Here is a 25,598-nt window from a genome sequence, read left to right as displayed (position 1 = left end):
TGGGCGTGGTCCTCGAGTTCTTCCTCGACCGGGCGGCCGAGATCGGGAGGGAGGCCCTGGAGGAGGGCGGCGAGAAGCTGGCGGACAGGTTCGTCGAGATGCACCGGAACAAGGCCGTGGACCCGCGGTGGCGCGCCTGGCACCTTGGCTGGGTCGCCGCCGTTCAGAAACAGCGCATGGAGTCATGGAGAGGGAGCGGCGGCGCCGGCGCCGGCGGCAGCAGCAGCGAGGGGGGCGGCAGTGCCGGTGCAATGCAGCCCCAGCAGCAGCAGGTTCCGTGACGTCAACAGAGGAAGCTGATTTTTTTTTCCTTTTAAGTTTATGGTGTGCGAAAACACTGTCTTGTATCCAGTTTAGTGATGTCTTGCTGTAAGCCTATAGCATGAGTCATCAAAGCTCTGCTTTTGTTGGAATATTGCCCTGCCCATATAAATATGGGCGTACCAATTCTTTTAACAAATTTTTAGCAAGTTTAAAATAGCACTTAGTTAGATGGGCTACCTTTTGACCTTAATGCAAAATTTATAGGCTTACCCATATTTTGGCATGCCGATATTTTAGAAGCAAACCATATAGACTCCAAATTAGTTGAGTAAATGTGTTGCGATGTGCAACTGCTGTATATTGTGAACGCTCTTTTGAAAAGGGAATCAAATGTCTGCTTGGGCAAAAATACTCCCTGTTTTTTTTTAAAAAAAAGAGAGAGCAAAGAACTCCCTGGTGCTAGTCCTAGTATTAACATGCACATGCTATGCATATTTCACTGGGAGACCCATCCTTTGCATATTTCCCTGCTTTATCTACGGTTCGCTGTTTACCCAACGAGTGTTGCATGTCCTCTGTCTTGGCTTTGCCGCTTTGTCTTGGATAGAAAAGGTTTGGGTCACCCAACACTCCCCTCCCACGATCATCATCCAGGTTCCTCTCCTCCCAAATGTTTTACTCATGTCTATCGCTTTTCTATATCCAATGTTGTTTTGTGCAAGTGCGATCTGTGGGTTTGGAGGGGTTTTGATCGATGTGGCTGCTTGAACGAATCCCTTTTCTCCCTGCGGAATTTCGAGCTTGCGAGTTTCTGGAGGTTATTTTTGTCAGCGATCAAATTGAACTCGTTTTTTTAGTTAAGTGTTGAAATGAGAGCATCTCATCAAGATCGGTAGTTTCCTGTCCACGAATTGGCTGCTCCGCTCGCTTGCTTTCTTTCTTTGCAATAAAATTAGCCACGGGCCCACGGCTCCGTCTCTCCGCGTGAATACCAGCTCCGCCAGCAACCGGCGGCGCGCCGCCTCCTCACCGTAGTGTTCGGTGCTCCATTGCGGGCGCTATCACCGCTGGCCGGGTCGGCAAGGCCCATCTGGGAGATTGTTCTTGCTGGAGGTGGAGGTTAGCTTCCTTAGAGCCAGGGCGCCCGAGATTCCGGGCCGGGGCATGGCGGACATGCGCCGCGGCGTAGGCCGGCAAGGCAGTTCCGTCGTGAGCATCCGCCAATGGCCCGGAAGATCTCGATCACCGTCGTCTTCCCCGTTTCCATGCCATGCTAAGAGGATTCGATTCGACAGAATCCCAGCGCAGCCACGCGAGGAGTCCAGCCCATTTCCCATTTCTTGTTTGGTTCCTGGGGTTGAGGTGGTTGCGTTTGCCTGATTGCCTATGATTTTTTTTTAGGGAGATTGCCTATGACCTTTTAATTCTTCCTGGTATTGTTTTCTTAGAGGGCTATTTTCTCGACTTGCCCCCAAATTAAAACAAGAGAGGGAATACGAATTCAAGCTGAATATAACTTCAATCTGCTAGTCGATGTGCAAGTCCACGCCTTCCATGAGTCAGGTTTCCTTCCTAGCTGGGTGGGAACTGAAATGCTTAAATCATTTGTAGCTAATTTTTCTACCCGTTTCATTACTCGTTGCATGAAAGTTTTGCTTGATATTCTTTACAATGATCATATTTTTAGTGACAGAATGTTCCTAATTTCCCTTCACCATGAATTTAAGAGCTAATTATTTGTGTGACAAATATGCAAGGTAGGTGGCCACCAAGTACAACAGAATACAATTTTTTGTTTAATATTTAACTTATTTGCAGGATGTGCCTCTCAAAGCGTGTAATAGTTCTTTCTATTCTTTTGAAGGATGGATCCTGCTGGACACAAAAGGCAGAAACTTGGTAATGAGCACACTAGCTCAACAGGGACTCAGTCTCAGTCAAACATCTTCCTTCATAATAGACGTCTTCGTCTTCAGTTTCTTGACCCATTCAGTGAATTCAAGACTGGGAGTGCCACCAAAGATCTCAAGTCAATCAACATCAAACGATGTGAATTTATTGGCATCATAGAAAGGCTACAGCAAGTACCAATCCAACAGCCTACCAGTCCAGTGCCCAAATTTTCAGACGCAACACTATATGACTTTGGACTAATTCGGAGTAATTATAGTTCAGATAATGTTATCAACTTGGATGAAGACAAAGACAATGTTGAATATCATACCCAAGCTAATGTGGGCAATGTTGGGGCTGATTCAACAGTTTCAGCTGTTGATTCTGACAACAAGGACAGGGTTAAATCCTGTGGAGATGAGAATTCATCCTCTAATCTAATAATAATGGCAATTGTATCCAAAAGAACCTGCTGCTTGAGCAGCCAGTCGGGCGTCAGGATATCATCAGGCTGGATAATTGCAATAGCGGTACTGAACCACATGATTTATGTAAGCGACCAAAGGACGGCATGGACACCGACAATGTTTCTGCTGAGGTGCGTTCAACTTGCCATGAAAACACATACTATTTGTTTATACACAGAAATTGAAGTTGTAGGTTAATGAGCACCCATAATTGCCTTGATCAGAAATTATATTTACATGCTAGCATTTAGTAAATTAATTTTGTTGAATGCATCCATTACTAACATGTTGTCATTCTATTTCAAGACCAAAAAGATTATTCTATTTGATAGCCACAGTACTTCTGAGCGGCAGCCGTTGATTTAGGTCACCCCGATTCCGACACGCGTGTCGAACACGATACGTGTCGGACACGGCGATTCGTTATTTTTCTAAAAACAGCAACACTACGATACGTAACATAAAATAAAATAAAATAAAAATAACAATCAACAGCACATAAAGCACATAAAGCAAAGTAAAATATGCTCCTTTCTCTCTTCCTATTTCTCCTCCCCTCATTTTCTCTTCCTCGGCCGTCTCCTCCTTTACTCATTTTCTCCTCCCCTGCTCTGCTCTCTGCTCTCTCCCTCTCCGCCGCGTGCCCTTCCCTCTCCCCTCCCTCTCCCGTGGCGGCGCCCCCCCCCTCCCTCTCCCTTCCCTCTCCCGCGCCCCTCCCTATCCCTTCCCTCTCCGGTGCGCGGCAGGGCAGCGGCCGTGGCGGGGCCAAGGTGCCGGCGGCGCCGTGGGCGGAGGAGACGGAAACGGCGAGGAGGCAGGGGCGGAAAGCGGCTGTGGGCGCGGCAGAGGTGGAGGAAGCCGGCGGATCTCGGCTCGCCCGCCTCACGGCGGCGGCGGCGGAGGCCCGTGCGGCGGGCGCAGCATGGCGGCACGGCGGAGGACATGGGGAGGCGGCGGCCTAAAGGGAGGCGGCGGCATGTCGATCTGTGGAGGCGCGGCAAGCTGGCTCCCGGCGGCGCCGGCGTCGATCTATGGGAGGAGGCGAGGAGCGACGGCGGCGCACGGAACAGAGAGGAGGTGGCGGCTCAAGCGCTTATTGGGCCGGGCCGTGTCGGGGACGCGTCGGAAATTGAAAATATTTTTTTTAAATGTTTAATCCGTCGATACTCCTTCGATACGTATCGGTGACTTCAGTGAAGTGTCAGGGTAACAGAGCCGTTGATCAAGAAAAGACATGTAAACGTAAAAGTTAATACTGAGGTATGTGCCTTTTTCTTCATAAATTTACTTGGCTGCTAACAGTACTATGTTAATCCCTATGATCTTTAAAAAAAATAGAGAGCTGCAAATAAGCACTGAGCATTTATTTGTGCCTAACAACTGAATCATTATCCTACTCAAGTGTTTTAACAACTAACAAGTCAATACACATTGACCAAGCAATGCATGTATTGGTAAGACTGTGGTGTGTTGCTTAAAAGCAACTGAATGTTGTCTCTTCTATAGAGTTGTTATATTTTTTATCTGATAGATTCATATATACTATATTCTTGATTAACCTATGTGGAGACATGAAGAATCGTGGTTTATCATCATCTTTAAACGTCAAGATTTTGCTTACAGCATAGATTTTTTAAGCTGAAGTTTATAGGCTGATAAATACAGCTATCTCCACCTGATAATGTTCACTCGTTTGCATTTGAACAGGATGATCTTGAAGAGAAAGGAAAGATTGGAAAAACCATAGAGAAAAATGTTGGTTCCTACGAACTATCTTGTGAAATTGTACAAAATGAACCGTGGAGCAACGAGAGTAATCATCATGAGAAAGACAGCTCGGTTGATGAGCTGGATGATCTTTGGATGGGCATGTCAGTTGCACTGGCATTTTCAGAGGTACTTGAATATGGAATCATTCAATTTGTTGCAACTATATCAGACTAGACCTCAACTCCTGGCTTCTCAATTTTCTTTGTGACTTGTTGAATTGTAATTTGATATCCACTTGTGGGTTTTCCTGCCCACAATTTAGGAGTTTGTTCTTACTAGATGAATCCCTTTAGTACAACATGACGATCTTACTAATTGTATTGCATATTTTGTGGTTATCTGTTATGCCCCTTTATTATCCTTTGACTCTCTTAATTTGACGCTTGACCATCAGAGTAATAGTACTGAATTATTTTAAACAGTATCTTTTAGTTTTTTCTTAGTTTGCGATTTGCCTTTTTTACTGTAACTTTTTTTTTTTGAACCGGAAACACAGCGAGGGAGACCCGCACTATAAAGATTTTTATTAAAAACAAGTTAAAGAGCAAGTTACAAGAAGATACTTACAGAGGAGAGCTAGGCTGTAAAACAAAGAGAAAGAAAAGGAGTAGAAAGGCCCTATGTACAAGGATTCTAAACAGTAGTGTTGAGCCAGGTTAAAAAAGGATTCTTAAGGGAGACTTTCATCCTATGAGCTTGATTTCGGCATTCATCCACAAAATTGCTTTTCCATCTGCCAAAGCTAACTGAACATTTTTCAAAAATTAGACCATTTCTTTGCTTCCAAATTTGCCATGCTGCAATAGTGAAGATCTCCATGAAGAAGGTGCCATTGAAATTGTGCTTAGCAATCTCCAACATCTGGAAGAACAGGGTTCCATACTGCCATTGGATTCCTATCGTTTGCCAACATCTGATCGCAAAAGGGCAAGTGAAGAAGAGATGCATAGTTGTTTCTTCTCTTTGCGAGGTACAGAAGACACAATTGTAATTGTTCCCTTCAATTTTGAATTTTTTTTTCTTTTTAGTAGATTTCTAGTATTGAGTCTATCAATTAGCAGTAACCATGTAAACACTCTCAATTTGTTGCAACACCTTGATTCCCAGATCCAGAGAAAGGGCCTTGGAGGTTGAAGGTCTTTGTACATGTGGTTATAGAAACTTTTTGACGTATATTTTTTTACCCCAAATGTAGCTCCACTGATCTTTGTCCTCCTCTCTCAATTGGATGCCCTGTATGATTCCTTGTAATTCTATATATTCTTGATGCGCTTGCTCAGACAGAGGGAGGTGAAAGTGACTGGTCATGTCAGTGATTGATAGAAAGGCAGCCACTGGAATTTTTTGATTCTTAGCAAAGGAGAATAGCCTTGGCAGTTTTTCTTGGAGATAGTGTCCATTCCATACATCTAACCAAAACAACACAGATGTGCCATTCCCTACAGCATAGCTAGCCACACCTCTGAACTTATCACTCAGGTGGAGTAAATCCCTCCACCAAAAGGAACCCTTATCTGCAGTAGCGTGAGGGATTTGTCCTTGTGAATAATAGGATTGCTAGACCATATTAACCCATGGAATGTCTCTTTTATTGTAAAACTTATGAAGGTGTTTTAAGAGCAGTGCATCATTTTGAGTTCTGAGATCAACAATTCCCAATCCTCCTTTGTTCTTAGGCTTTAGTGCTTTGGGCCATGCCACCAAAGATTTATTCTTTGCATTGATTTCAGAGCCCCTCCATAGGCAGTGTTTCCTGGCTCTATCTATAAATTCCAAAACTGCAATGGGAATCTTCATTTTTACTGTAACTTGAGCCTGATCCATTTACTTATGCAGACCAATCAAGTTAATCAGGGCATAGTTCCAATAGAGAGTAACTGTGAGGAAACAGAGGATGCATGTGACCATGACTTCCTATTGAAAGATGATTTAGGCATTGTGTGCCGTATTTGTGGTCTGATCCAGCAGCGCATCGAGAATATTTTTGAGCACTCATGGAAAAAAGGTGTAGAATTTCTTGTCCTAATTAGTTTAATCAACTCCCTCTTTGTTGGAATCCATAAATTGATTAAAATCCCAATCGTTTTCTTATATTATTTCAATCTTGACTTCCTGCCAATAGCAATACTACTGGTTAATGTTGAACGCAATAATTAATAACTTTTAGCACTTATCTTGATAATGGCCTGTTTTTCATGAAGCATCAGCTTTTACTCTGTTGCTGAACTTATTGAAATTTTATTGGGCAATCAATCTGTACACTGTCATGTAAGTATGATTTCATGGCATCACTTGAAATAGAAAAAAATGTGCTTTTTTATATCTAATGAATCGATTCACTCAAACAGTTTCTCAAAGTATATTCCCTAAAAAATATGTGTCCTTTCATCTAATTTACCAGCTGCTGTTGCTACTATGGAATTTTGCTAGTATTTTCTCAAAACTTGGCAATCGGCATGTGTAAGCTGTAATTATTGATCAAACACACATTTTCACACCATTCCAATTTTCTGTTTGCAATGCGCTTCTGGCTGAAAGGAAGACATAGATAAAACTTTGAAGTCCTTTTTCCGATATCAGGCTCGATTCAATTTCTCAGTTGCATTTTTTAAAATTTTTTACGGTAAATGCACTTATTTCTTTTTCTTGAATCACTATTTTTTCTTGCTCTTTTTTGTGAGTTAGTGGATCCCACTTCTCATCTTTTTTTCTCTCTTGCATGCATCAGCACAAGCAGTCATACAGAACATACCCAGCAAAACACAGAAAGTCTAGTGATTCAGATCCAACTGATAATCCTTTAGGTACTAATCTCATTGTGTTCCCTGATGCTCTGTCAATCCACCCTCGGCATTCACAACAGATGAAACCTCACCAAGTCGAATGTTTCAATTTCTTGATCAAGAATCTGGCAGATGAGAACAATCCAGGAGGTTGTATTCTGGCACATGCGCCTGGTTCTGGAAAGACCTTTCTGCTTATCAGTGGTAGCATCGCTGGAGTCACTCCCCAGAGGTCCTGGGTTCGATCCCGCTCGGGGGCGAATTTCAGCTCTGGGGTTAAAAAAACTCCCTCGCTTGTCCCACGTCCAAAGCACTGTGGAGCCCGGCCTAACTCACAAGGCGACGGGCCCCCGTGTACGGGTGGGGCAGGGGTTCAGGGGTTTTCTTGGCATACTGTGAGAAGGTCATTCTACCTCTCAAACAATGCCGTGGGGGGCGGTCTCACCCCCCGCAGGTCAAGTTTTTTTGGCACATGCGCCTGGTTCTGGAAAGACCTTTCTGCTTATCAGTTTTGTCCACAGCTTTCTTGCAAGGTACCCTGCTGGGACTGGGAGGCCATTGATTATGCTTCCAAAGGGTATCTTGGGAACATGGAAAAGTGAATTTCTCCGCTGGCAAGTTGAGAACATTCCTTTGTATGACTTTTACTCCTCCAAAGCTAATAGCCGGTCTGAGCAGTGTAAAATATTGAAACTGTGGGAAGAAAACAGAAGTATATTGCTGATTGGCTATCAGCAGTTTTCACACATAATTTCTGATGACTCTTCTGATAGAGAAACAGTAATGTGCAGAGAGAAGCTGCTGAGGGTCCCTAGCCTTGTAATTCTAGATGAAGGCCACACCTCGAGAAACGACCAAACAGACCTGCTCAGTGCACTTGAAACTATCCAAACTCCTCGAAAAGTGGTTCTCACAGGAACCTTGTTTCAGAACCACGTAAGTGAGGTTTTCAATATTTTGAACCTTGTACGACCGAAATTCTTGAAGATGCAGAGATCCCATGCAATCATGAAGCGTATACTAACTAAGATGGATGTGTTAGGGACCAATGTGCGATTGAAAACCATCTCTAAAAAGGTTTTCTATGAATTGATTGAGCAGAACCTTCAGAAGGATTAAAAAATAGTGAGAGCCATGATTATACAGAATCTACGAGAGCTTACTGAGAATATACTCCACTATTACCAAGGTGAGATCTTGAAGGAGCTACCTGGACTTGTGGATTTCACAGTTTTGCTAAATATGAGTACCAAACAGGAAGGTGTTGTCAAGGGTTTGGTAGGGTTGAAAAGATTTGAAGCACATGCAAAAAGCAATGCTGTTTCTCTTCATCCATGCCTAAAGGATGTCAAGAATGTTGATAAGCAAAATAGAAATATCTGCAAAAGGAAGATGGATTCGATAGTACGCGGAATTGATATCAATGATGGGGTGAAGGCAAAATTCATATACAATCTGTTGTCTCTTTCAGAAACTGTAGGAGAGAAGGTACTTGTGTTCAGCGTATGTGCGCTCTCTAAATTTCTTGGAAACACTGTTCACCAAAATGAAAGGATGGAAGGCAGGAGTTAACACTTTCCTGATGGATGGGAGTTTAACTCAAGAGCAGCGAGAGCAAGCAGTTGAGAGATTCAACAGCTCACCTGAAGCTAAAGTCTTCTTTGGTTCCATCAAAGCGTGTGGGGAGGGGATCTCCCTTGTTGGTGCGTCTCGTGTTGTCATTTTGGATGTCCATGAGAATCCTGCTGTGATGCGGCAGGCGATCGGGCGGGCATTCAGACCAGGCCAGTCTAAAACGGTGTACTGCTACCGTCTCGTTGCTGCTGGCTCGTCGGAGGAGGAGGATCACCATACTGCATTCAAGAAAGAGCGAGTATCAAAGCTGTGGTTCGAGTGGGATGAGCTTTGCAACAATGAGGATTTTGAGCTCACCAAGGTTGATGTTTCAGACTGCAAGGACATGTTCCTTGAAAGCCCTGTGCTACAAGAGGACATCAAATCCCTGTTCAAGAGGTACATCTTAATGACTAATTTGGGTATTACTAGATGTTTTGTTATTTGCTAGTAGAAGATTGAACGCGATGACGAGTAAACCATCCTTTTGCTTTGTTTTGCAGGTGAATGCATGTGTCGGATGCTGACAGAGTGACAAACAACGTGATGGTACTGTTAAGTGTTGACTAGTCTATGCTGGACATTTGTAACTAGGAGAGGAAGTGAAGCAAGTTCTCTCTTTTTTTAGTCTTCAAGCAGGTTTTTTTAGCGAGTTAAATACACCAGCGGCCCTCGAACTTGTCCCCAGGTGCCACTTAGGTCCATGAACTCGCAAAATCGAAATCTGGCTCCCTGAACTTGTTAAGTTGTGCCATTTAGGTCCATACCCCTTCAAAGGGCATGAATATATGCAAAAAGGCCCTTGAGTTTTATCGTCTTCTACCTTCACATCCTTGAGGGATAGAAGGCAGGGCTGCCGCGCGTCTGCCTTTGCGAGCCGCCGGCCTCCACGCCGCGAGCGCGCCTCCCGCGGCCGCGAGCCACCGGCCTCCATGCCGCACGCCCACCTCCGGCGAGCCGCCGACCTGCACGCCGCTCCTCCCTCCGCCGGCGCGCCTCTCCTCTCCGACCTATCGCGGCCTCGGACCCGCTGCCACCGTCGTCGTCGGCGTGCGCAGTGGGCACAAATAGCAATAGCGCCGCCGCGGCCTCAGACCCTGCCACCCGCCCCGGTGCCCTCTGCGAGTGCCCTGCGGTGCCACACGTCCTTGTCCTCCAGGGCCTACTGCTGCTGCCGCGCCCTCTAGGCCCCTGCCCCTTCATCAACACGGCGGAGCTAGCACCGCCGCCGCCGCTCGTGTCCCACCACGAGAGGAGCTTGCAGAGGGTGGAGGTGTGCGTCAGCGACCTCTGAGGCGAGCGCACAGCTATGGACGCCGGGGCCGGAGCATCCGGCGGTGGCGGGAGCAGGGTGTGCCCTCCACACCCCGGCCCCGCCTCTGTCGGCAACACCGCCGTGGCCTCGGAATCACCGCCACCATCGTCGTCAGCGCGTGTAGCGAGCGCGAGCAGCGGGAGTAGTAGCAGCAGCGCCGTCACGACCTCGGCGCGTGCGGCGGCCTCGCCGCGAGGCAGCCCAGCATGGGAGCCGGCACTCGGAGGTGGCCTCGCCGTGGGAGGCGGCCCTCGATGGGAGGCGGTCTCGGCGCGGGAGGCCGGTCGGCTGCGTGCGCTTGCCGGCAGCAGGCTGGGCACAAGCAGGGCCCCGGCCCCGGCCCCAGCCTCCCGCGGTGGCTGCCCAGTGGCGGCGTGGCTGTAGGGCAGGTGATGGGGCGGCGGCGCTCTGGACGTCGGGGAGGGAGTGGCTGCCGGCGGTAGGAGCAGCGTGGCGGATTGAGAAAGAGGTGAAAGAGATGAGGAGGATCTACATATAGAAGATGATAAAATTTAAAGGCTTTTTTTGCATATATTCATGTCACGTGGCGCCACATCAAGTGGTATGGACTTAAGTGGCACAACTTAATAAGTTCAGAGTGCCAGATTTCGATTTTGCAAGTTCGTGGACCTAAATGGCACTTCGGGACAAGTTCGAGGACCGCTGGTGTATTTAACTCTTTTTTAGCGCTTCTTTGCAATGTTTGGCAAATCCGGTGTTGCAGCGCGGTGTGTTTGTATAAAGTTGTACATGTGTCTTATGGTACAAGTGTTAACACTCGTGAATGTCAGAACTACTGATTCCGTTGTATGATGAATTTTTCTAGATACAAGAGATAACCAGATTATATTTCTGGTCTGCAAATTTGTGGAATTGGGGTGAGAAGTGAGGCATGGAAAAGTTGTATGGTGTCGGTGTCATCTCTATTCTGGATCTCAATCGTTTGTTGTCGCTGGGGTGAGCCATCAAGGGACACAAATATTGGAGGCGACTATTGGAGGCGACGCCGACTTAGCCTCTCACTGGTTGTTGTCGCAAATCCACGTCAGCAGCTGCACACGTACATCAAGGGACACAAGACACACAGCACAACAGAGGAACAAAAGAATCGTATCCGTGCTCTATCATCTAAAAGAACATCTACGCTCTAATGCTCTATCCAATATTCCAGTCTGATGAACGAAGGTACTGGTGCCGCTATTGTGAGAGACCGTACCTCTAGGCAGTAGGCACGCCATGCCTGAATCGGATGGATTCTGTTCATGAATTCAGATGGGCGACATTGCTGCATCAGTCGAGCTGCTGCTACATTGCTGGCTGCATCGACTCTTTTTTTGAAACCTCTCATCTGGATTCATGTAGCTGTAGAATTTGTTCGTACATGCTTGTACACACTCACACCACACCACACACGTACAAACAAACCTATATCTACAATCAGACCAGAAACACGTCTTTCATGAAATCACCGGAAGACTCCGTAGACGACGGGCACGTCGCAATACCCTCGTGGCTCCACGCGCGAGAGGCAACGACAGCAAGACAACCAGCAGGCCACCGCAACTCTGGTATAAGACCTCACAGACCCGACGCCGGCACCGGAGCACACGCCGACGAAGGAGAGAGAAGTCTGGAGAACCTTATTCCACGAAGACGACGCTGTCTCCCCCAAACAAGCGCCATCGGGAAAATGGAAGTAAATCCCCATGCCGTCGCCGTCGCCGGTGTCGACGAAGCCGTGAGGCCCTTGACGAAACGCGTCGAAGACGAAGCCGCAGAGGAAAAGGAGTCCCGCCCTTTCGCAAAAAAGCAGGAAGACAAACCTCCCAACGCCGGCGACCGTGAAGCTTGATAGGCCCGCGACGGAGCCGAACACCAAGCCAACGGACAGGAGGAGGAACAAAAGCTTCACGCCGCCGTCGTCGCCGCCGGCGGGGAAGAACCCGACCACCCCATGGCTAACCAACTCCATGGGAAATTTATTTAGCGCCTAATCTAGGGAACTAGGCCTAAATATTTACAGCACACGGCAGATCCGGCTTCCCCTCCCTCTCCGGCGCCGACGAGGCCGCCGGAGAGGAGGGGGAAGCAAGCAGATCGAAGCCGGGGCCGAGAACACCTTTCCGCCGCCGCTCTGAACTGTAGCAGGAGGGGAAGAAGACTCGGCTGCATCGACTCTTGGTGGCAGGCCGATGATCTGCGGCGGCGCGACTGGCTCCTGGCCTTAGTGTGGGCCACCTGGTCACAATCGGCGGCCCAGGTTGAGGTGGCCATGGTCTGATAGCGCGATGGGAGCCGTTGGATCACAGACGGATGGCTCGTATTGAACGGAGATGCTTTGCCCTGTGCTACGATGCTCGCGGGGAGTTGGGAGGAGAGGAGGAGGGGGATTCTATTCTCCGCATATGCGAGGGGCGAAAAACGCATTGCAGAAGGCTTTTGCCGTCGCTCCCTCACCATCCCCCGCCTCCCCTGGCTCCGGTGCCGCCCCCGGCGCCTCCGCCGCCGCCAACCCTAACCAAGCTCGTTGCCACTGCGCCGCCAGATTCTTCTCGCCCCCGCCGCCGGCCGCCGCCTCGCCCTCCGCCGGCCGAACCATCGCCGCCGCCCCGGCCCCCTCCTCTTCTATCGCCAGCGGCCATGGAGCTCCCCGAACCCAGGTAACCCAGAACTCTAAACCTCCGCCGCCACCCTCCACCACCCCGGCCGCCGGTGACCTCGCCGGCGGCCGCTCCCCCCACCTACCACCCCTCCCCGACCACCCCCTCCCCCTCCCCAAGCTCCGGCCGCCGCTTATCTCAACGGAGAAGATGAACATGAGCCATGGCGCCCTCTTCTGTGATGGGTTGATAGGAAATCGCATATGCGATAAATAGATTTTCCCGAGAAAGACGGACCCAAGGAAAAAGGTTTCGGCGGAGGACTGACGGAAGCCGGAGAATCCCTCCAGCGCCGGCGGATGCTGCGATCACGTTGAGACGATCAAGATTAGCGGCTGGTTCGTGCCTTCTACCCTCGATCGAGCGTCAACTTCCAATCTGCGAGCCGTTTACTTTTTGCTCCGTTCTTCATTCAGATCTCCCCATCCGATCCCTTCCAGAGAGCTGGTCGCTGCTAGACCTTGTTGGAGTAATGGGCTTGGCCCATTCATTCTAAAACATTAAAAGAATTTAAAGCCCACTATTAATGCTAGGGAATCAATGCTTAATTCCGTACCGGGAATTGAGGAGGATCTCAACCGACTTAAAAGGTGGACTTCGTGTACACCACTTGTGAAGCCGGTAAGAGGAGGACGGTGAACCACACGCGCGCGCGCGCTCGCTCGCCTCGCCGAGCCGGGCTGTGGCTGTGGCCGTGGCCGAGGCCGAGGCGAGGCGAGGCGCGGCGCGGCCGGCCGGGCAGGCGGTGCGGTGCGCGTGCGCGGCCGGACGTGACGTGACGTGCAAGTGCGGTGCGGTGCGGTGCGGCGCGGCGCGGCGCGGTGCGATGTGATGGCTATTTTGCCGTTGACAGCAATTAATCGTGCGATTAAACGTGCAATTAAATCTGTAATTAATGGCCATAACCGCATCACCTAAATGACTCTGATGGTGTCCAGGTTCAACGATCCTGAGCACCTGAGTCACTATATAAGGAGTGCCATTCCCCTCATCCATTCTGCACCAGAGCACTGAGGCAACTCGGCTCCTCTCTTCTCCCTCTCCAGTTGCAACAACTGAGTTCCCCAACGCTAATTTCTGTGCGCACAGAATTAGCGTGAGCAGGCCTCCGAAACCTTGCTCGCCTTGAGATCCTGCACGGGATAGGCGGGCAATCAGGTTTTTGGGTAACGCTTTAGCGTGACTGCTCAAAAATACTAAGGCTTTGCCCGATTGTACGACTACTTCCTGGTGGACGAGCCGAACGACTACGTCGACTACATTCTGGTGGCCGAACGACTACGTCGACTACATCTTGGTGACCGTTCGCGGGACTGCACTGCGAACTTCTTCCTGCACCGATTTAGTTCGACTACTTCGACTGAGGCCAACCGAGTAGATGTCTACTCCAGTTGGTAACAGCGCAGCCAATGCCTCCGGCAACAGCCCCGCTTCAGGGTACTCCCTGAAACTTTGGTTATTTATATTGTTTATGCTTATATGTGTGATAAGTATAAACATGTTCACATGTTTTATTTTACTCCTTAAAGTCATAGAAATGTTGTTAGTTTATACATTTAATTTTGGAATTAAAATATACCGAAAATTGCCTAGATATCTAACAATCCAAAAACCTGATTGTGTTAATAGGTTTTCGGTATCTAGCTTTGCTGCATCAATCAAATCATCACCTTTTGATGGTTCAAATTACAAACGTTGGCAAGAGCGGCTTATACTGTGGTTAACACTATCGAGAGTGATCCATGTGAAAGAGGGTAAGCCTGAACAATTCTCTCCAGAGGAAGGGAGTGCGTTCGATGAGGCTGATATCCTCTTTCGAGGCTTGATCATTAGTGTTCTCAGTGATAACCTGGTGGATTCTTATATCCGACTGCCAACTGGCAAAGCATTGTGGGATGCTCTTGAGGCTCAATATGGAGTATCTGACGCCGGGAGTGAGTTGTATATCATGGAGCAGTTCCTTGAGTACAGGATGGTCGAAGACCGTTCTGTAGTGGAACAGGCTCATGAAATACATACTCTGGCAAAAGATCTCAAAAATTGCAGCAAAGAGTCCCCATGTGTGTTACCCAATAAGTTTGTGGCTGGAGGTATAATCTCTAAGCTGCCACCTTTTTGGAGGGACTTTGCTACTTCTCTAAAACACAAGAGACAGGAGTTCACAATAGATGGACTCATAGGGACTCTTGATGTTGAGGAGAAGGCGAGAGCAAAGAACATACGTGGGAAAGGAGTTGTTGGTGCTTCAAGTGCCAATCTTGTTCAGAAGAACAACTCCCACAAGAACAAGAAAAAGCCACCGCAGAACCAACCAAAGACTAAGAAGACAACCACTTTTAAGAAGAAGAAGAAGACGGGAGCTTGCTATGTGTGCGCTAGTACGGATCACTTTGCTGCAAAGTGTCCGAACCGCAAAGGCAACGACTCCGCCAACATGGTTATTAGCGAGCCTGGAGGAACATCGGGGTACGGTAATTTATTACCTACTGTTCTTTCAGTCTTTGGTTCACCCGAGTGGTGGGTTGACACTGGTGCTAATATTCATGTTTGTGCTGATGCTTCTTTGTTCTCTTCTTACCAGACCGGCGGGACTTCCTCCTTGCTGATGGGGAACGGATCACATGCGCGTGTTCTTGGTGTTGGTACGGTAAATCTGAAGTTTACTTCGGGGAAGACCGTGCAGCTGAAGAACGTACAGCATGTCCCCACCATCAAGAAGAATTTAGTCAGCGGCTCTCTACTGTGTAGAGATGGTTTCAAATTAGTCTTTGAGTCTAATAAATGTATCTTGTCTAAGTTTGGTACTTTTGTTGGAAAAGGTTATGAAAGCGGAGGCTTGTTCCGTCTTTCTTTGTCAGATGTTTGTAATAAAATTGCATACAATGTTATTAACGTTGATGAAACAAATGTTTGGCATTCGAGGCTTTGTCACGTTAATTTTGGTTGTATGATGCGCTTAGCTAATTTGAGCTTAATTCCAAAGTTCACTTTTGTCAAAAATTCTAAGTGTCATGTATGTGTTGAATCAAAACAAACTCGTAAGCCTCATAAGACCGCGGAGACAAGGAGTTTGGCACCCTTAGAATTAATTCATTCCGATTTGTGCGAAATGAATGGAGTGTTGACAAAAGGTGGTAAAAAATATTTCATGACTTTGATTGATGATAGTACTAGATTTTGTTACATCTATTTGTTGAAGTCAAAAGATGAAGCTTTATACTACTTTAAAATCTATAAAGCTGAAGTAGAAAACCAACTTGAGAGAAAGATCAAAAGAGTTAAGTCAGATCGTGGTGGCGAGTATTTCTCAAATTTATTTACTTTATTCTGCGAGGAACATGGTATTATTCATGAGAGGACGCCTCCCTATTCACCTCAGTCAAATGGGGTTGCCGAAAGAAAGAACCGCACTCTAACGGATTTGGTTAACGCCATGTTAGATACAGCGGGGCTTTCCAAGGAATGGTGGGGTGAGGCTATATTGACTGCATGTCATGTCCTAAATCGTGTTCCTACAAAGAATAAAGAGATAACTCCATTCGAGGAATGGGAGAAGAAAAGGCCAACACTGTCATACTTACGTACATGGGGTTGTTTGGCAAAAGTGAGTGTGCCAATAACCAAGAAACGTAAGCTTGGACCTAAAACTGTGGATTGTATCTTTCTAGGTTATGCTATTCACAACGTTGAATATAGATTTTTAATAGTGAAATCTGGAGTACCTGACATGCATGTTGGTACTATAATGGAGTCCAGAGATGCTACATTTTTTTGAAAACATTTTTCCCATGAGAGATGAAACAAGTTCATCTAGACAAGAGTTCATCGAGGATGATGGCTCTGCTGAGCCGATAGAACACAATGAACATACACTTGTAGAAAATCCTGAGGAGAATAACAATGATGCTCCGAGAAAGAGCAAGAGACAAAGGACTGTAAAGTCTTTTGGTGATGATTTCATTGTATACCTCATAGATGATACACCCAGAACCATTGAAGAGGCATATTCATCTCCTGATGCTGACTATTGGAAGGAAGCAGTAAGGAGTGAGATGGATTCTATTATGTCTAATGGAACCTGGGAGGTCGTTGAACGTCCTTATGGATGTAAACCGGTTGGATGCAAGTGGGTGTTCAAGAAAAAGCTTAGGCCAGATGGTACTATTGAAAAGTACAAGGCTAGGCTTGTGGCCAAGGGTTATACCCAAAAAGAAGGAGAAGATTTCTTTGACACTTATTCACCAGTTGCCCGATTGACCACAATTCGGGTGTTACTTTCCCTGGCAGCCTCTTATGGTCTTCTCGTTCATCAGATGGACGTTAAGACGGCTTTCCTCAATGGAGAGTTAGAAGAGGAGATCTATATGGATCAGCCGGATGGGTTTGTATCAAAGGGTCAAGAAGAAATGGTTTGTAAGTTGTTAAAATCTTTATATGGTCTCAAGCAAGCGCCTAAGCAGTGGCATGAAAAGTTTGATAGAACTTTGACCTCTGCCGGCTTTGTTGTGAACGAAGCTGACAGATGTGTGTACTATCGCTATGGTGGGGCTGAAGGAGTGATTTTGTGCTTGTATGTGGATGACATATTGATCTTTGGCACTAGCCTTAATGTGATTAAGGAAGTCAAAGAGTTTTTATCTCAAAATTTTGAGATGAAGGATCTGGGAGAAGCTGATGTTATCCTTAATATAAAACTGGTAAAAGAGATCAATGGTGGGGTGATTCTTACACAGTCTCACTATGTGGAGAAGGTGTTAAGTCGCTTTGGTTATAGCGACTATAAACCTGTCTCAACACCATATGATGCCAGTTTAATTCTTAGAAAGAACAAAAGGATAATGCGAGATCAGCTGAGATATTCTCAGATCATTGGTTCATTAATGTATTTAGCGAGCGCTACAAGACCTGACATCTCGTTTGCTGTAAGCAAACTGAGCCGGTTTGTTTCAAACCCGGGAGATGATCATTGGAAGGCTCTTGAGAGAGTAATGCGCTATCTGAAGGGGACAATGAACTATGGAATTCACTACACCGGGTACCCAAGGGTACTAGAAGGGTATAGTGATTCAAATTGGATTTCTGATGCTGATGAGATAAAGGCCACAAGTGGATATGTGTTTACACTTGGTGGTGGAGCTGTTTCCTGGAAGTCTTGCAAGCAGACCATCTTAACGAGGTCAACTATGGAAGCAGAACTCACAGCATTAGATACCGCCACTGTTGAGGCTGAGTGGCTTCGTGAGCTCCTTATGGACTTGCCGATAGTTGAAAAACCGTTACCGGCAATCCTAATGAACTGTGACAATCAAACGGTAATTGTCAAGGTGAATAGTTCTAAGGAAAACATGAAGTCATCTAGACATGTGAAAAGGCGGTTGAAATCTGTCAGAAAATTGAGAAACTCCGGAGTTATAGCCCTGGACTATGTTCAGACGGCTAAAAATCTGGCAGATCAGTTTACAAAGGGTCTTTCACGGAATGTGATAGACAATGCATCTATGGAATTGGGCTTGAGACCCACGTGAGTCATTCTATAGTGGAAATATGTCCTATGTGATCGGAGATCCCGTGAATTAGGATGGTGAAACAAACTAAAGTCTGACTGTGAGAAGAGAACCTTTGTGAAAAGGGCTCATTCCGTGTATAAGGTGCATTTCTCTTCTAATCTGTATGGCAGGTTGGTCTATACCTTAATGTGTGCCAGGTGGTTTCTTTTAAACAAATGAGTTGTTTTCTTAAAACAAAGATGTTGTCCTACAGAACATCTGAAAGGAACACACCTATATGAGTTTGACCACTGGTCATGGTCTATGAGAATTGGGTATTCTCTAGAAACTCATAAAGGCCTGGAATATGACTTATAAGCTCCAAACCGCGGGGATGTTTATGCAGCCTAGTACCAGTGTAGGGCTCTGGTCAAACTTGTTTGCACAAAACTGGCAATTCAAGGCATAGTCCATTGCACAGTTGTGAATAAGTGTAGTCTTTGTCCTAGATGGAAGTTCAACTTAACAGTCTCTGTCGAATACTGGTATATCAATGAGGGAATGAGGGTATTTCTAGTGTGGCTTGAATTTCTTGGTGGGGATTGTTGGAGTAATGGGCTTGGCCCATTCATTCTAAAACATTAAAAGAATTTAAAGCCCACTATTAATGCTAGGGAATCAATGCTTAATTCCGTACCGGGAATTGAGGAGGATCTCAACCGACTTAAAAGGTGGACTTCGTGTACACCACTTGTGAAGCCGGTAAGAGGAGGACGGTGAACCACACGCGCGCGCGCGCTCGCTCGCCTCGCCGGGCCGGGCCGGGCCGGGGCCAGGGCGCGGCGCGGCGCGGCCGGCCGGGCGGGCGGTGCGGTGCGCGTGCGCGGCCGGACGCGGCGCGATGTGATGGCTATTTTGCCGTTGACAGCAATTAATCGTGCGATTAAACGTGCAATTAAATCTGTAATTAATGGCCATAACCGCATCACCTAAATGACTCTGATGGTGTCCAGGTTCAACAATCCTGAGCACCTGAGTCACTATATAAGGAGTGCCATTCCCCTCATCCATTCTGCACCAGAGCACTGAGGCAACTCGGCTCCTCTCTTCTCTCTCCAGTTGCAACAACTGAGTTCCCCAACGCTAATTTCTGCGCGCACAGAATTAGCGTGAGCAGGCCTCCGAAACCTTGCTCGCCTTGAGATCCTGCACGGGATAGGCGGGCAATCAGGTTTTTGGGTAACGCTTTAGCGTGACTGCTCAAAAATACTAAGGCTTTGCCCGATTGTACGACTACTTCCTGGTGGACGAGCCGAACGACTACGTCGACTACATTCTGGTGGCCGAACGACTACGTCGACTACATCTTGGTGACCGTTCGCGGGACTGCACTGCGAACTTCTTCCTGCACCGATTTAGTTCGACTACTTCGACTGAGGCCAACCGAGTAGATGTCTACTCCAGTTGGTAACAGCGCAGCCAATGCCTCCGGCAACGGCCTCGCTTCAGGGTACTCCCTGAAACTTTGGTTATTTATATTGTTTATGCTTATATGTGTGATAAGTATAAATATGTTCACATGTTTTATTTTACTCCTTAAAGTCATAGAAATATTGTTAGTTTATACATTTAATCTTGGAATTAAAATATATCGAAAATTGCCTAGATATCTAACAGACCTCGCCCTGCTCAACCTGGGCTCGGCCAGGTTCTGCACCGCCAAGTCCTTCGATGTCAGTCACGACATCAAGGACGAAGATGACGGTGACGCGTTCAACATCGCTGTGGTCTTCACCGGTGTGGTGTGGCTGTGGAAGCGCTGTGCCGCGATGATGAATGAATCGCGTGGCCTCAAGATGATCAAGCACAGGTCCAAATATGTGATCGACCTTGACATCGATCAGGTGCGTGCTCCGAAGAGGATAACTGTAGGTCGGCACCATTCTGTCCCGGTGCTGCCTAACACTTTCTGAATGTTCCATCGATTTGCTAAAAAATTGACAGTCAACTCAAATCCTAATTGAAGGACTTGGTTTTGGGTAGTCGGTAGGCGATCACCCTAAAACGTTAGTCGGTAGGCGATCACCCTAAAACTTGCAAACAGTAACGATATTATACGGTGCTGAATGTTGGCCTAAAAAAACGACATGTCCATTAACTGAGTGTAGCAGAGATGCGGATGTTGCGGTGGTTTTGTGGGCACACAAGGAGGGATAGAGTCCAGAACGAAGTTATTCGGGATAGGGTCAGGGTGACACCAATTGAGGAGAAACTTACCCAGTATCGGTTGAGATGGTTTGGACATGTCCAACGAAAGCCTCCTGAGGTGCCGGTGTGCAATGGGATTCTTGAGCGGGTCAATAATGTAAAGAGGGGGTAGAGGTAGACCTAAACTGATGTGAGATGAGTCGGTTAAGAGAGAACTTAAGGATTGGAATATCTCTAAAGAGATAGTTTTGGATAGGAGCGCTTGGAGACTAGCTATCAATGTGCCTGAACCTTGAACTTATTTCTTTCGGGTTTCATCTCTAGTCTATCTCAATTTGCTTGGGAAAAAAGACTATGTTGTTGTTGTTGTTTTAGTGTCGACATCTTTGGAAAGTTCAGGCAAATATAGTTGCCTGTTGGCAGGGTAAAGTTTGGCCTGAACCAAACACACAATGTGCAAAAGAGTGGGGGACTGGGGAGTCGCTATGATCTCATCGAGGAGTGATGACCCTGGCCCTGCTGCTGGGCAAAGAGTGAGACAAGAGGCGACGAAGCATAAACTCGCTGTCGGTGAGAGACGGAGTCACGAGTACGATGGACTCCAATATTGGTGCTATCCAGGGGCGGAGCCTCGTGGAGGCGAAGCTGGGCTCCGGCCCCTGCTTTGTCTGTGAAATTTAGTGTGGTAGTTAACTTGTATAAGCTGTGGCCTTGGCTTTAAAGGCAAAATTATCCATTCTATATCTACTACACTTTCTGTCGAGAGGCAAAAGCAACGGACACTCACTGTCGCATGGTTTCTGGGCATGTTGGCACTACTCCTGGCGTTGATATCTCCTTGCCTTTGCAACTGGCCCCTCCTTATATTTTGTTCACGCTCCGCCACTGGTGCTATCCCAGCACAGTGAGAAATAGTCCGCATGGTAGTATGCGTACAGGATGAACGATGGTCAACTGTTCTATACTGTTAGTTGATGATAATATTATATGATTGCCTATTGTCTGGCGGCCATTCAAAAGTTCTCTTGCCCTCAAAAGTCTTTAGTCGTTGTCCTCTTGTGGAGATGCAGCTTGTGTTCTTCTCAGCCAGAGCCAGGTCAACAAGGTTGTGGGAAAATAGCACATTCAAGTCAAATATTACAACAGTTGGACTAGCAACCTTGTTGGCCTGACTGATGAGAACAAAATTTGCATATACAACTTACTTCTGAAAGTTTGTGCCTGCTTGTCTGAATTTAATATGATTCTACACTTGCTTATTAATAGAGATATATGGGGACATTCGTTTGCAATCTTCACCTGCCTAAGTAGGTCAAATGAAAGGAAGAAGGTACACACATGTGACTATTCATATGCATCCATTCTACATGTCTGAATATTCAAACTTTTTTTTTTTAAAAAAAGATCTGAATATTCAGACTTTTCTGGCCTGCTCCACCCTTCGAGGAATCCAGGCGCACACACTGCATTGCAGCCCACCAGCCAGTATATATGTCTCAAATCAGATGTCATGAGAAGTTCAAAACTTCAAATCATGAGCTTATACCGGAAACCATGCAGACCATTGCACAAAGCCATGGAAACACACTACTGTTTCTGCATTGCTGTTAGAATTGAACTGAACAACTGGTACCATAATTCAGAACATGAAACATTAGTGTCTACAATCTCCAAATTAAAGGAAGCCACGGACTGAGGTCCAATTGGACCAACAACACATCATATATGGGACTTGAATCATCAGTACACGAATCTTCAAGCTACCAAAAATACCAATCTAAATATCCTTTTACAGTACCCTACAACTTACCACACCTCATATACAGTTTTGTATACCCCCCATTTCCCACTACTACCTCACTTACCACACCAGTATATGCGTATACTTGTTTGATGAAACCGTGTACCATGATGAACTGAACTGTGATCACGGTATGTATACCCGCGGCGGCGCCGGCCGGCCATCCCAGGCTTCTGACGCCGTCCGCGTTATTCCCAACGAGCACCCCAGCCGCGCGCGCTCACGCGACAAAATCGTGCAGCAGCTGCGACGAGCCGAACCGCTGCCTGTCCTCGGAGCCGTTCATGAACTCGAAGTCGCCGGCGTTGCCGTACAGGAGGCCCTGCTGTTCGGCCTGCACGGTCCCGGCGTCGTTGCAGTGCTGCAGGCCCAGCGTCAACGACACGCTGCCGCCGTCGTAGCCGCCGCCGCCGAGGCCGCCCATGTCGCCGTACGCCACGAACCTCGCGTCGCCGTGGTGGTGCGCGAGCGCGTCCTGCAGGAGGCTGCTGCTGCCGTTGCCGACGGCGCCGAGGTTGAGGCTGGTCGCGTACGAGCCGATGGCGCCTCCGGCGAGGCCGGACAGGCCGACGCCGCCGGCGTCCATGCCACCGATCGCCTCCGACTTGAACGCGCTGAGGTGGCCAGCTGCTGCGCCGTGCTTGGCGGCGCTCGACGGGCTCTGGAACTCGTCGTGATCCTCCGAAGATATCGCCTCATCCTTGCCCTTGTTGCCCGCGTTCTCCGACGACGAGTGCGAGTCCATCTCCGCGCCGAATTCCTCTTTGTACATCTCCTCGATCATCGGCTTCCACAGGCGAACCCGCGCGTTGATGAACCAGTTGGACACCTGCGTATAGAGACACACGCAGCTTATTAGCAAGGACAAGAATTTTTTTTCCCTCGAAGTAGTAGAATGACAGCACGGGCACGGCATCGAGTTCATGTTTCACCTGGCCCCTGGACAAGCCTGTCTGCCTTGCGAGCATCAACTTCTCAGAATCCTTTGGGTATCTGTGCCATCGATTCATGGAGCATCCATCGGTGAGCAGTGGAGTGATGCAAGCTAAAGGTTCTACATCACGAGGAAGACGTAGGTTCTTACGGGTGGAGGAAATGCTCGAAGAGCCAGGCGCGGAGCACGGAGACGGCGGACTCCGGGAGGCCGCGCTGCGGGCGCCAGGCGTGCTGCGGCTGCTGCATCATGCCGAACTGCTGCATGGCGCGCTGCTGCCGGAGCTGCTGGTCGATGTAACGCAGCCGGGACAGCCCGCCGCCCTGCGCGGAGCTGTCCTTCTCGCCGAGGCTCCGCCGCAGGGACTGCACCTGCGCGCCGATGGCGTCACGCAGCGACCGGAAGTGGCGGGAGATCGTCTGCAGTGCCAGCGCCGTGTACGGCCTCGCCGCGCCGGCGCCGGCCACCGCGTCGAAGGACGACATGACCATCTGCATCTGGTTGCGGTAGTGCCTGTACTTCCGGTCCACCTGTCGCCAAAATTACCCTTCCATTTATGCCAAGTTCTTGCTCCAACACCCACTTGCCGACTTGCAGGCAGCAAAAGAACAACATGCACGCACCACGCACGTAGCCATGAACTCGGCGAGACAGTGACAAAAAATTACCTGATCCAGCAGGGCCATCAGCGCCGACACTTTGTTCTGAAGGTCTTGCCTCTCCGACGGCGTCAGCTCGGCGGAGGAGTTGCCCTCGTGCTCGTCGGCCTTCTCCTCGCTCTTCTCGGCATCCTTGCCCTCGCCGGAATCCTTGCTCTGGTGGTTCTTGTCTCCCTTGCGCTTGATCGCGTCCCGGACATTGACCACCTCGTCCAGCAGCTCCCTCGCGGCCTTCAGGTACTTTGAGTTCTGGATGTAGATGCTCTGTGCGTTCCTGCTCGCCGTCGTCGTCTGGCCCGGGCTAAGCAAGGAGGCGGCGGCCATGCCTGCCTGGCGGTACTGGTAAAGAGACTCCACCGGCACGCCTTGAGTCCCGAGGCTAAGCGACAGACCCTGGTGCTGCGCCGCCGACGCGTTCGCCATCAGCAGCTGCGTCTGCAGGCCCATCTCGGCGCCGCTCGATGGCCCGTCCCGCGCGTTCAAGAACGAGGTCGGCTCGTCCCTGCCGTCGCCGCCATGCGCGACGTGGCCTTCAGACATGATGGTGGCGGGGAAAGGTATCAGACCACCGGTTGGTGTATCCGAGTACGGATTGGACGTGGTGTAGTGGTGGAACGACATGTCGCCGGCGGCGGCGAGGTCCCTCTGATCGGTAGAAGCGGAGAAGAATGTGGCCATCCTCTTCAGAAGCGGAAGATGAGGCCAGCTGATGGATCATCAGAGTGGTGACGAGAGGTAGTGATTGATCTTATCATCAGACTGGTGTTATGAAAGCTGCAAAAACAGGATCTGGTTGCACAAGAAAAAGTAAAACCGTCAGAATCGGCTTTTCTGCATATAATTGGGGTTAAAAGAAAAGGATAGTGAATTCGTCAGACAACTTAGTGCGTCCAATAGGCATAAACGCAAACTCATCTATTGGGCGAGCGAAGCTAAGTGAAGTAAATCAGGACGAGAAGGAAAGAGTGAATCCAACAGGATTTGAGGCATCTATCTACCTGGGACGATGAACTTCAGATTACTGCACTTCCGAACACAGTTCCCAAGGCTTTCAAAGTGCCTGCATATAGAAAGCAATGGAAGCCTTTCAGACGCTTTGATAAAGGCAACACCTAATTTCGGCAGTCCAAATTCGTGTCTATGAACGCAAAGAAATCCCAAATTTCCGCACACAGCCAGACATTTCAAAGGAATTTAGTCCGAGCAAAGCACCTTGACTACTACTTCAGAAACAAGCCAAACAAGAACCAACCTATCCAGCTGGTGCACCCACCAGTCACCACCAACACAAGAAGCTAACGAAAAATTGAAAGCTCAACAAGCAGGAAGAAGAAAGTAGAAAGCAAAGAATTCATATGGCATATGTTGTTCACAGAAAAAGAATTAAGATGCAAAAAAGAATTTAAACTTGCCAGGATAAGGCTATACCTCTTCAAGAAACTGAACTTGAGACCAAGCAAGCAAGAGTTCTTGACTATAACAGAAACCACCCAGCAAGGGGACAGGGCTGATCCAAATGATTCTAAGAAGGAATCAGCAGATGAAAGAAGATTGGAATAAGAAGAAGAGAGCTGTGTCTATTCTTTTTGTTATTTTTCCCTTTTGGTTCCCTCTCTAGACTTGAGCTGTTCTAACCTCTCACTCCTCCTACCTTGAGCAATAATATACTCCTGCCACCAATAAGGGTTGCCTAACACTACCTCCCTAAAAATCCTAAAGAGGCCCCACCATCATTTTTGTTTGT

At 48.0% G+C, this 25,598-nt stretch overlaps 1 protein-coding gene and 1 pseudogene across 1 annotated transcript; one reads left to right on the top strand and one right to left on the bottom strand.

Moving 5' to 3' along the window:
* The first annotated feature begins 1,201 nt into the window (after window positions 1-1,201).
* On the top strand, window positions 1,202-9,414 carry LOC120691441 (annotated as a pseudogene).
* A 12,659-nt stretch (window positions 9,415-22,073) lies between these two features.
* LOC120689793 (BEL1-like homeodomain protein 7) lies at window positions 22,074-25,540 on the bottom strand. The gene is made up of 6 exons (XM_039972192.1): window positions 25,283-25,540; window positions 24,853-24,914; window positions 23,864-24,643; window positions 23,346-23,725; window positions 23,194-23,254; window positions 22,074-23,090 (listed from the first exon to the last, which is right to left on the bottom strand). Exons 3-6 carry the CDS (start codon window positions 24,530-24,532, stop codon window positions 22,482-22,484), a joined length of 1,719 nt encoding a protein of 572 aa, XP_039828126.1. The 5' UTR covers window positions 24,533-24,643; window positions 24,853-24,914; window positions 25,283-25,540; the 3' UTR covers window positions 22,074-22,481.
* Between the last annotated feature and the right edge of the window lie 58 nt (window positions 25,541-25,598).

Source organism: Panicum virgatum, chromosome 9N (genome assembly GCF_016808335.1).
Source record: "Panicum virgatum strain AP13 chromosome 9N, P.virgatum_v5, whole genome shotgun sequence".
NCBI lineage: Eukaryota > Viridiplantae > Streptophyta > Magnoliopsida > Poales > Poaceae > Panicum > Panicum virgatum.
Note: the sequence above shows the minus strand (reverse complement) of the source record. Positions and strands in the feature narration are given on the sequence as shown.

Excerpts from the sequence above, each read along its gene's own strand:
- LOC120689793 (XM_039972192.1), bottom strand. The coding sequence starts at position 24,532 with ATGGCCACATTCTTCTCCGCTTCTACCGATCAGAGGGACCTCGCCGCC. Across the intron at positions 23,726-23,863 it reads TGATGGCCCTGCTGGATCAG|GTGGACCGGAAGTACAGGCA; the intron begins GTAATTTTTTGT and ends TTTTGGCGACAG. Across the intron at positions 23,255-23,345 it reads TTCGAGCATTTCCTCCACCC|ATACCCAAAGGATTCTGAGA; the intron begins GTAAGAACCTAC and ends TCGATGGCACAG.